Source organism: Indicator indicator, chromosome 2, assembly GCF_027791375.1.
Source record: "Indicator indicator isolate 239-I01 chromosome 2, UM_Iind_1.1, whole genome shotgun sequence".
Taxonomy (NCBI): Eukaryota; Metazoa; Chordata; class Aves; order Piciformes; family Indicatoridae; genus Indicator; species Indicator indicator.
In genome coordinates this window covers 57,864,452-57,876,429 of record NC_072011.1, presented here as the reverse complement: position 1 = coordinate 57,876,429, position 11,978 = coordinate 57,864,452, and the positions used below count along the sequence as shown (strand labels likewise).

The 11,978-nt window shown below is 47.1% G+C and overlaps 1 protein-coding gene across 1 annotated transcript in view; it reads left to right on the top strand.

Annotated features, from left to right (window-relative positions):
- The window catches only part of PARP1 (poly(ADP-ribose) polymerase 1), a 48,213-nt gene that overhangs the window by 12,519 nt on the left and 23,716 nt on the right, over nucleotides 1-11,978 (top strand). Inside the window, exons 5-8 of the mRNA XM_054395474.1 lie at nucleotides 4,437-4,533; nucleotides 5,458-5,574; nucleotides 6,446-6,622; nucleotides 8,163-8,304. Of these exons, the coding sequence (XP_054251449.1) occupies nucleotides 4,437-4,533; nucleotides 5,458-5,574; nucleotides 6,446-6,622; nucleotides 8,163-8,304 (533 nt within the window). The remainder of the gene's footprint in view (nucleotides 1-4,436; nucleotides 4,534-5,457; nucleotides 5,575-6,445; nucleotides 6,623-8,162; nucleotides 8,305-11,978) is intronic.

Below are 11,978 nucleotides of genomic sequence, written 5' to 3'. Positions count from 1 at the left end.
CACTCAGCTCTGAGTAAGACATCTTGACCCTCCCCCGGGCTATGGGCTGTCATGTCCAAGTGCCAGCACTTTGCAGACTTAGGGAGGGAGGATCTTGTGTCCTTGCCAGCAGCTTCTCTGTGGAAAGAGAGCTCACCTACTTCAGTAGGAAATGGCAGTAGCAGCTTGTGAGCTCCCTTTGGCTGTGCTGCTCTGGCAGCATATGTTTCACCTTCCTGCTTCAAGCTATACTGCTGTTGTGCTTGTCTGGGGAGAATTACTGCCCAGGACAGGAGCAAAGTGTCGTTCTGGAGATACCATGCAGCACCAGATTAACTGCAGAGGTTGCCTGAGGCAGAGGGTAAGTACCCAAGTCAGCAACAATCTGGTGATGCTTTACAGGAAGGAGGAGGAAAGGAGAGCTCTTGTTCCTCTCTGCATTGGCTGCTTGCTTTATCCAGGGTTGCTGTGACTGTCCTTTCCACCCTTCATTTTCATTGTAGGGATGGGAACATGAAAAATAGAAAGTAAATGGTAAAGAAATACCAGGCTAGAGCGGGACAGTTCACCTCCATCCTCATCTTCTTGAAAGTTGGAATCAATCTCATAGTTGTGTATCCTTCATGAAGGTGAAAATAAGTGTTTTGTGTTGGCTGGTGAGTAATCATCCTTCTGAGCACAGTGCTGGGCTGGACTTGTTGACTGTGGGAAGACTGTCTCTTCCCCAGCAGGAAGAAGGATGTGTACAGTGGCACCCAGAGTTTGGTCCTAAGGATGGAAGATAAAATTAGTGCATGTGTCAGTGAGTGTCTGTTTTGTCAGTTGTTCTAAAATTTGCTATATTCTGGAAGGATGCAAAATGAATTTGGCTTTGCCATTCTTTTCTCCAGGCTGTATAAAATGGTGATTAGTGTTTGCTTTAAGCCATGGGCATAGCCAGGCACAAAAGAGAAGTCCCCTAGCCAGGGATAAAAGAGGAGGTGAACAACAGTTTTATGCCTCTCTGCAGTTGTGCTGATCCCTCCTGCTCTGTGCTTTGTCCAAGTAGCTGGAACAGGTACAGTAATCCCCCTGGCCAGAAGAGGAATCCACTGTCCCCTTGACTCTGAGGAGAAGCTGCCAAAAGTGTGAGTCCCTGCTGGAATTTGGATGCTTTCTCTGGGTCATGGGGCCTCTCAGATCACCTTCCAGCAGTTGCTGTGCTGGCTTCCCTCCTTTTGGAGGCTGGGAGACAAGTTACAGCATGGGAGTGAGCACTGCTGCAGGCAGCCTGGTGAGGGAGAGGCACTTCAGGTACACAGCATTTGGGCACCCCTCCTAAACACTTACATTATTCAGCCCTCTGGCTTGGGAAGGTGCAGCAGAGCACTTGGCACTTGAGATGTTTTTCCCAGGTTAGGTTTTGTACTTTGGACTCTGTTAAAAAATACAGAAGTCATTATCCTTGTGCTGGGGCTCGGGGGGTTCTCTGGTCTGGCCCCTTTGCTGAGGCTGCAGCCAGGCAGGAGAGGGGACTTGCTTGGCATGGGGGCTTTTGAAGGCATGACTCTGTGTGTGCTGTATCCAGTCCTGCCATCCTGGTTCCTGCTTGCATGTTTAGAAAACCATATGGAGGTTTTCTCAAGAAATGCAAGCAACTGCTGGTAGCACAGTGTGGCTGTTGTCCCCTCTTGAGGCAGTGCATCCTCCAGTGCTGAACTGAAGAAAACTTGCAGGGGGACAGCTGGAAGAGGAGCTCTTAAAGACTGAATTGTGGTTTGGTCAGAGGCACTAGTGGCAGGCTAGTGATGGTCACTGCCAATAAAATGAGAGCTTGGCCCAGTTTCAGGGTTGGGACAATTACTTGAACTTGCACGTGTGTCTTTGGGAGAAGAGTGCTTTTTGACATCCTCCTGCAGCTTGGTAGCTAATAAGCTGTCACACAGGGTTAGTCCTAATGGCAGCAAAACTGAAGTGTTGGAAATTGTAAGTGGGAGAGCAATCGAGAATGTCAGCTTCGAAGCTTAATCATCAGCCCCAGCTTACAAAGTTAACACAGAACCGCAGAAACATTCAGGTTGGAAAAGACCCTCAGGATCACCAAGTCCAGCTGATAACCCTACTCTACAAGGTTCACCCCTAAACCAAAGATAGATGCTTTCTGAATGTGGTGGGTTGAAATTCACCCCCCAACGTAAAATTGCCAGACCAGCTCCGTTGAAAGCAAATGAAGCTGTGTTTACAAGCAAACCTACAATCTAAAACATGAAATGCAATGAATATGTACAAAATACAAAATATTTACAGGTGTTTACAATTTATAAACAACACAAGAACCCCCCTGGACAAAACCAATAGCTTCCCCTTCCCTGTTCCCTTCCCTCCCCCCTGTACACAGGACAAGAGAAAGAGCAGAGAGTTGCTGTTAGTTACTTGACCACAATAAAGAACACTGCCAAGGTCAGCAAAGGCAGAGCCAGTATCTGCCAGAGTGGAGGAAGTGAAAAGAGAGAGTTAGTGTACAAAACTAACTTTATGTTAAATATCTGTCCAGTTGGATTATTTAGACCTTATCATTATTTTCCTTTTGGCATCCAATGGTGATTTATTTACATTCCATCACTTTCTGTTCAAGATCTGTGGAAAATTTTCTCGGCACAGCCTAAAACTACCACACTGAAAAAGAAGCCTGGCTGATGCTTCAGAATGGTAGTATCAGCTCTGTCAAAATGAACTGCCAGATCCAAGCTGTGTGCATGCTCTGCCTCAAGTTCCAGGCCCGTCTTGCCTCTGTTTCCTCATGAGGAGAGTGCACCCTGACTTGATCTGCTGTCCAGAGAAGAGCAACCAAGCTGGTGAAGGGCCTTGAACACAGGTTTTGCAGAATCATAGAATCATTAAGGTTGGAAAAGACCTCTAAGATCATCAAATCCAATCTTCTTCTGTTCTGTGAGGATTAGCTGAGGGAATTGGGGTTGTTTAGTCTGGAGAAGAGGAGGATGAGAGGAGACCACATTGATCTCTACAACTACCTGAAAGGAGGTTGGAGTGAGGTGGGGGTCAGTGTCTTCTCACCTGTAACAGGTGAGAGGACAAGAGGAAATGGCCTCAAGTTGTGCCAAGGAAGGTTTAGGTTAGGTGTTAGGAACAATTTCTTCACAGAAATTAACAGGCTTGTCAGGCATTGGAACAGGCTTCTCAGGGAGGTGGTGGAGTCCCCATCCCTGGAGGTATTCAAAAGACTCTTGTCTGTGGTGCTTAGGGACATGGTTTAGTGGTAGTAGCTTATCAGTAGTGATGGGATTGTGAGCTCTAGGTGAGTGCTTGGACTTGATGATCTCAAAGGTCTCTTCCAACCTCAACAGTTCTGTTATTCTATGATATTGATGAATTTTGAAGCCAGGCAGACCAAGGGGAGGACATGACTGGCAATAAATGATCTTCTGAGGTCCCTTGTCTTTCTGACACCTGCCAGAATCCCCAGTCTTCCATCTGACTTCCTTGTCTTTCCAGAGTAGTGTTTTCTCTAACTGCACAGCTCTATGGCCCCAGCTAATAACAGTAAATTTCCTCAGACAGAACTACATTAGCAGTACATCACAAGGCCACTATCAGCCTGGGAGCACTTTGCAAGTAGAAACTTCCTCCTGTTTGATTTCAGAGACCTGACTTAATTCCCATCTGAGGAGAAGCCAGCTGGAAAATGCCTCATTTCCCAGTGTGTTAGCTTACTGAAGTTATCATGTTTGCTGTCCTTTGTCTCAATATGAAGTAAGATGAAAATTGAAGCTGTTGATTCAGCTGGAAGACACTACAGTCTTTTCACCTCCTCAGGTTTGGAGAGGTACACTTCTACTCAGGGATCCTTAGGTATGCCTTTGGTGTAACTAATTCAGGTGTAGATGAATATGGAAATATTGCAGTATTTTCTGTGCTCTTAGAATCATAGATTTGTTTTGGTTGGAAAAGATCTCTAACAACACAGAGTCCAACTGTCAGCCTAAGACCCCTGTGGCCACTAAACCATGTCCCAAAGCGCCATGTCCTCCAGGGATGGTAACCCACCACCTCCTTGGCCAGCCTATTCCAATGACCATTCTTTCAGTAAAGAATATTTTCCTGATATCCAGCCTTAACCTTCCCTGACACAATTTCAGGCCCTTTCCTCTCATTCTATCACCTGATACTAGGGAGAAGAGACTGACCCCCACCTCACTACAACCTCCTGATCTTCTGCCAAGCCACACAGTTGCCTTCTGAAATGCTTTTAAGTGTACCTGACCTTGAGGCAGCTCCTGTTGCAGAGCCAAGTACATGTCTCCAATCCAGCACAAAGGAATTTGAAAAATGGCTTTGCCTGCCAAAACTGAGGATATTCAAGCCTCTGCAGATAGTGGCAGTCAGTAAACTGAGCTCTGGTAATGGCTGGACAGGCATTTGAATAACTTCCTTTCCTGTGTGTGTTTTGTTTCTATTAGAAAGAGAAAAGGAGAAGAGGTAGATGGAAATGTGACTGTGAAAAAGAAACAGAAAAAAGAAAAAGAGAAAGAATCAAAGCAAGAAAAGCTGCTGAAGGTAAGTTTTAGCTGATTGCATCTTGAAGTGCTTTGTTAGAAGAGTGTCAGGCACTAACTGAAGGGCTGTAGCTCCTAGAGAAGGACTCTACCTCATGCCCAGGCAAAGCAAAGCTGTAGCGCAGCTGGTTCTCATGTCCTGGCACAGGAGATCCCCTCTCACTAGGATTTTGCTGAGGGCAATTCACCCTGTTGCTTTCTCCTGAAAGACAGGAAGGAAGTTTTCTAGGACTTGAGTTTATTAGATTTAAATAGATTAGGTTAAATGCCTTCACTCTCAGGGAGGGCTGGTTCTGTGTTTCTTCTTGGCTCATCTGCTTGTGGTGACTGAAGCTCTGAGCCCAAGCACTGTTGAGAAGAGCCTGGAAACCCATGAAATTCACACTGTGAAAATGAAACAGAAGTGCAGAACTAGATTAATGGGAAATCATATTTTTTTTCTTTGGCTTTTTTTTTTCACCCTCTGGGGAGCTGTGTTCAGTTCTTGGGCACAAAGTGTGGCAGATGACAGATTTCTACCTTTCACTTTCTAGAATGTTGTGGGAAGAGTTCCCGACATGACATCAGAAATTTTTTTATTTATTGAAAGTTTGGCATAGGGGCTTTCCAATAAAATAATTATCAAGTTGGTTCTGCTGCTGTCTGCTTCAGAATGGAAATTTCCTGGCTTTTGTTGAATTGGCATTGCCTTAATTTTCAACAGAACTTAGCTGAGACATTATCAAGGTTTTGCTGCTGCAGTGCCTGTCCTAGGTTTTGAGGTAAAATCTGTGACTCTCTGTTTTGGTAAACCTAAAGGTTCTTGGTGCTCTTCCTCTGACAGTCTGCCTTTCAGGCTTGCTAAAACCTTGACCCTGTGCTACAGTATCAGGAGTGTCCTTAGCAATCAATTGCAAGTAGCTAAGCTGCTGGATTTTGTCAACAGGAACAGACAGAGCTGATCTGGGGCATCAAGGATGAGCTGAGGAAGGTTTGCTCCACTAATGACCTGAAAGAGCTGCTGATCGCCAACAAGCAGGAAGTCCCTGCAGGGGAGAATGCTGTGAGTTGGTCTGGAGCTGCTTTGCATGTGTGCTGGGTCTTTGAATGGGTGAAGCTGACCTGAACCAACACTTCTGCAAGGTCCACAAGTCTGAAACGTGTTCCTAAGAGTTCTGAACGGAATTCAGTGCAAAGCTCAGTCCTTTTGTCCTGGGACTCTGATGATGTTTTATGATACTGACTTCAGCATCTTAGTCTCTGTATTCTGCTGTGCCTAAACTGGGCCAGGGCTTTGGTTTTGTTTTTTTTTGTGTTGCTGGCCCTTCAAGAGCAGGTTAATTACAGCGTTTCACATTGCCTCCCTCAACTGTTGAAATTATGGAAAAAGAGCCAAAAAAATGAATATATTGTTTCCTGCTATCTTTCCTAAAAACAGTCACTTTTCAGTCTGTGTAACTTGTGAAAGTCTTTTTTGGAGCCACACATTGCTTTAAGTATTAGTATTTATTAAGACTCTGAGAGGACTGTGGGCTGGGATGTGGGAAATGTCTAAACTCAAAATGGCCAAGAAATACTCTAGGGAGGAAAACCAGGACTGATCTGAGCCTACGTTCCCAGATGCCATAGCTCATGTCCTCCTTGACTGTTCCTTGCCTGGTCAGGTGCTGTGTGGCAGGTATATTCTGAATACAAGAGGCTGTGAGCCGTGGGTGTGGTGACCAGGGAAACTTCATGTCATGGCTTTCAGATGTCATAAATCCATCAGTGGTGGTGAGAGTCTTGGTTTATGTGCATGACAAAGCCTGGAAACGTCTACATCTGCCTGCCAGCAGCCTGGGGTTTTCTTTCTTGTGCAGCCCAGTGTAGCATAGTGCAGAGGCTTCCAGCCTCCTTCTGCCATAACCTGGTTTGTATTCTTTGTTGCTGTTTAGATTTTGGACCGAGTAGCAGATGGGATGGCGTTTGGAGCCCTGCTTCCCTGTGAGGAGTGTAAGGGGCAGTTTGTGTTCAAGAGTGATGCCTATTACTGCTCAGGGAATATCACTGCCTGGACTAAGTGTGTTGCTAAAACACAGGCTCCCAGCAGGAAGGACTGGGTGATCCCAAAGGTGGGTGTTTTCTGCAAACCTGCACCTTTCTTGACCAATGTTACATCTTGCAAGGAGATTGAATAAGCAGTACAGGTTAGGAGGTGATCTGCTAGAACGCAGCCCTGTGGAGAAGGACCTGGGAGTCCTGGTGGTTAACAAGTGATCCATGGGTCAGCAAGGTGCCCTTGGGGCCAAGAGGGCAAATGGTATCCTGGGGTGCATTAGGAAGAGTGTGGCCAACAGATCGAGGGAGGTTCTCCTCCCCCTCTACTCTGCCCTGGTGACACCTCACCTGAAATATCCAGTTTTGGGCTCTTCAGTTCAAGAGAGACAGGGATCTACTAGTGAGAGTCCAACAGAGGGCTACCAGGCTGATTGAGGGACTGGAGCACTGCCTTATGAGGAGGGGCTGAGAGACCTGGGGTTGGTTAGTCTGGAGAGGAAAAGACTGAGAAGGGATCTAATAAATGTTTCTAAATATCTGAGGGCTGGGTGTCAAGAGGGAGGGGACAGGCTCTGCTCAGTTACACCCTGTGATAGGACAAGAGGCAATGGATATAAACTACAGCACAGGAGGTTCCACCTCAACATGAAGAGGAATTTCTTCTCTGTGAGAGCCACAGAGCACTGGAACAGGCTGCCTGGAGAGGTTGTGGAGTCTCCTCTGGAGACTTTCAAGACCCATCTGGATGTGTTCCTGTGTGACCTGTGCTAGATTCTATGGTCCTGCTCTGGCAGGGGGGTTGGACTCGATGATCTTTGGAGGTCCCTTCCAACCCCTAACATCCTGTGATCCTGTGAAGAGTCAGTGTCAGGTGCTGAAGAGCAGAGTGTGCTGAGCAGTAAGGTCTTGTCACAGCTACATGCCTCACGATGAGGGGACAGGAACATCTCTCTTATGAGAGACTGAGAGAATTGGGTCCTTGTAGTCTGGAAAAGAGAAGACTGAGAAGGGATCTCATAAATGCTTAGAAATACTGAAAGGGTGAGTGTCAGGAGGATGGGACCAGGCTTTTTTTGGTGGTGCCCAGGACAGAACAAGGGGTAACAGGCACCTACTTGAACATAAGAAGTTTCATCTAAACATGAGGAGGAGCTTCTTTAATTTCAGGTAATGGAGCACTGGAACAGGCTGCCCAGAGAGGTTGTGGAGTCTTCATCTCTGGAAACACTCAAAACCCTCCTGGACATGTTCCTGTGTGACTTTCTTTAGGTGAACCTGCCTTGGCAGGGTGTTTGGATTCGATGATCCCTACCGTTTTCAATTCTGTGTCGACAGCTAATCCATAACTAAAGAATGTTTTTGTTTTTTTTTTCCCCCAGTAACACTAAATTGAAAGACATACTGTTGATTTGATTTGAAACCCATCATTTACCCTCTTTTAGCTTTGTTTTCCCGGTTGGTAAAGTAGGTGTTTGCCTACCATAGTACGGAGGTCTCAGAAATCCTTTCTAAGACCTGAGCCAATGCCAACATCTGGCCAGTGCTCAACTCAGCCTTCCAATTTTGTACTACACTTTATTGTTTTTAAACTCTACTGATGCTTCCATCCCACAGGAGTTTCGGGAAATTCCTTACCTGAAGAAATTTAAGTGTAAGAAACAGGACAGGGTGTTCCCTCCAGACGCTGTGAATGTGAACTCTGTGCCTCCTCCCTCTGCATCTGCTCCTTTGACACAGACTGTGTCCGCACCTAGAGGTGAGTGACTTGCCTGGAGGTAAGTTCAGGGTGGTGTGCAAGGCCATTCCCAGCCAGACAAACATGCCACTCTCAACAGGCATGCTGTTCTCCTGTCCCTAAGCTGGAGAATCAGATAAATCCTGATACGGTGGGGTGCCTGGGGACACGGGCTTGAGCTCCTACTCGTTTCCTAGCAAATCATTCTGGATATTTCTTGATGGTGATGTTTGCAGCACATGTGACCTGTTGGAGAGCAGTAAAGGGGAAAAGGACCTGGGGGTCCTAGTGGGTGGAAGGTTGACCATGAGCCAGCAATGTGCTCTTGTGGCCAAGAAAGCTAGTGCCATCCTGGGGTGTATTAGAAGGGCTGTGGTTAGTAGGTGAGAGAGGTTCTTCTCTGTCTCTACTCTGCCCTGGTAAGGCTGCATCTGGAATATTGTGTCTAGTTCTGGGCCCCTCAGTTCAAGAAGAACCTCAGGGAACTGCTTGAGTCCAGCATAGAGCCACAAAAATTATTAAGGGAGTAGGGAGTGGAACATCTTCCCTATGAGGACAGACTGAGGGAGCTGGGACTCTTCAGCTTGGAAAGGAGGAGACTGAGAGGTGACCTCATTCATGTTCATAAATATGTAAAGGGTGAGTGCCAAGAGGGTGGAGCCAGGCTCTGCTTGGTGATGCCCAATGACAGGACAAGAGGCAATGGGAGGAAGCTGAGGTATAGGAAGTTCCATGGGAACAGGAGGAAAAATTTTTTCACTGTGAGGGTGACAGAACACTGGAACAGGCTGCCCAGGGGGGTTGTGGAGTCTCCCTCTCTGGATGTGTTCCTGTGTGATCTGGTATAGGTGATCCTGCTCTGGCAGGGGGGTTGGACTGCATGTTCTTTGCAGCCCCTAATATTCTGTGATTCTGTGAAAAACTTGCAAGGTGTGTGTTTCAAATTGTGTTGTGAGGGACACCTGCTGTGCAATACCTTCTTGCTTGCTTTCTTGGGCAGCATCTAGGGACCTCCATAATGCCACTATATTCCACATCATGTCAGATTTTAAGGGCGAGAGAGTTTTGGTGTGTGGTTTGGGTTTTGTTTTTGGTTTTTTGGTTTTATTTTTTTACACCCTCCATTGGGATTTGGCTTTACCAGTCACTGACTTCCCTTAAGCAAAGCAAATGTTCTGTCTCTGGCCCCCAAGCTGGCAAAAAGTTGGACTCTGGAAATTCCCTGTAGGCTATTGGAACGAGTTGCATGCTTTGCTGAGAGCTTTGCTGGCTTCTTTCTTGCTCACTCTTTTTAGCCCTGGCTATAGTTTTGGGAGCAGGGGAGTATTGTTACTTGGTGAAAGAGGTGGGAATAATTCTGCAGAGCTAATTTTAGCCAGATTGCATTATTTTAGCAATATTTTAGCAATGGGGACAAAGTAACCCAGGTCGTGGCTCTGATTGGCAAGTTGATTCCAGCCCCAGTATGCATGAAAGTAAGTTCAAAAGATGGACTGAAATTAAGGCTGGGGTTCTTAGCTTGCTAGCAGTTTAACTAATCTGGGCTGGGGGAAGAAGAGGAAACTAAACTCTCAGCTGGTGAGCCAGAGTTAACAGCATCTATCTGCAGCAGTGCAGGTGTGCTCTTAGGCGCTTGCCACGTCCCAGACCCACCTGCATTGCAAGGTGTTAACATGATGATGTGAGCCTCAGATGCTTGTCAGTTGACTCCTGACTTGTGGTGGGGTTTTCTTTTGTATCCCTGTACTGTCTGTAAGATCAAGACTCAAATATATGAGCACCATTGCTTGAGAGGCAATCCCCTCTTTCTCCAGCCCCTCAAAAACTAATTTCTTTTTGAGGAAGCAGAAGCTTTCATGTTGGAGTGAGTTTCTGGCAGATGTTTAAGGATGCTCTTTGTACAGCACAAGAGATCTCAATCCCCACATAGAATCATAGAGTTGTCAGGGTTGGAAGGGACCTCAAGGATCATCTAGTTCCAACCCCCCTGCCATGGGCAGGGACACCTCACACTAGAGCAGGTTGCTCACAGCCACATCCAGCCTGGCCTTAAACACCTCCAGGGATGAGGCTTCTGCCACCTCCCTGGGCAACCTGTTCCAGTGTCTCACCACCCTCATGGTGAAGAATTTCTTCCTAACATCCAATCTGAGCCTACCCATTTCTCTTTTTTTTCCATTCCCCCTAGTCCTATCACTACCTGACACCCTAAGAAGTCCCTCTCCAGTTTTCCTGTAGGCCCCCTTCAGATACTGGAAGGCCACAATAAGGTCTCCTCGGAGCCTTCTCTTCTCCAGACTGAACAGCCCCAACTCTCTCAGGCTGTCTCCATAGCAGAGGAGCTCCAGCCCTCTGCTCATCCTCGTGGCCCTTCTCTGGACACATTCCAGCACCTCCAGATCCTTCCTGCAATAGGGGCTCCAGAACTGGACACAGTACTCCAGGTGGGGTCTCACCAGAGCAGAGTAGAGGGGGAGAATCACCTCCCTTGACCTGCTGGCCACACTTCTCTTGATGCAGCCCAGGATACAATTTGCTTTCTGGATGGCAAGTGCACCCTGGTGGCTCATGTTGAGCTTCTCATCCACCAGGACCCCCAGGTCCTTTTCTTCAGGGCTGTTCTCAAGCCAGTCACTGCCCAGCTTGGGATTGCCCTGACTCAGATGCAGGACCTTGCACCGTGTAAGAAATTGGGCAAGGAAGGCAAGAGACTGCCATGGCTGAGCTGTGGCCTGCTGGTCAAACTAAAGGACAAGTTGGGACTACAGAGGAAATGGAAGAAGGGACAGGCATCCTGGGAGGAGTATAGGGACGTTGCCAGGTTGTGCAGGGACGAGGTCAGGAAGGCCAAGGCACAGCTGGAACTGAACTTGGCAAGGGATGTAAAGAAAAACAAGGCAGGCTTCTACGGGTACATTAACTAGAAAAGGAGGGTTAAAGAAAGCATCCCCCCCATGATGAGCAGCAGTGGAGGAGGTCCAGAGGAGAGCCATAAAAATGATCAGGGGGATGGAGCACCTCTGCTATGAAACAGACTGAGGGAGCTGGGATTGTTCAGCCTGGAGAAGAGAAGGCTCTGGGGAGATCTAAATGCAGCCTTCCAGTACCTCAAGGGGGCCTCCAAGAAGGATAGAGAGAGACTGTTTATAAAGGACAAGGGGCAATGGCTTCAAACTAGAGAAGAGCAGATTTAGGATGGATGTTAGGAACAGGTTCTGCACCATGAGGGTAGTGGAACACTGGAACAGGTTGCCCAGGGAGGTGGCTGGGGCCTCATCCCCAGAGATATTTAAAGTGGGGCTTGTCAGGGCTCTGGGCAGCCTGATCTGGTTGAGGATGTCCCTGCTGACTGCAGAGAGGGTTGGATTAGATAACCTTTGGAGGTCCCCTTCAACCCAGACCATTCTATGATTCTCCTATGCTGTCCAGGCATCAAAAGATGAGGAAGGCAAAGCACAATCTCCAGGTAACACAGTGCTGAAGCAGACTGATTGGTTGGGGTTTTTTTAAATTTCATTTAAAAAAAGAAAAAGTCAGGCAAATAATGCCTGCATAGATACATCTGCCCTCCCTGTCTTCCATACCTTATGTTTGTTGATTGGTGCTGAGCTTTGTTGCCTTTCCTAGGAGAATCACAGAATCAACCAGGTCGGAAAAGACCTCAGAGATCATCAAGTCCAACCTATTACCTAATA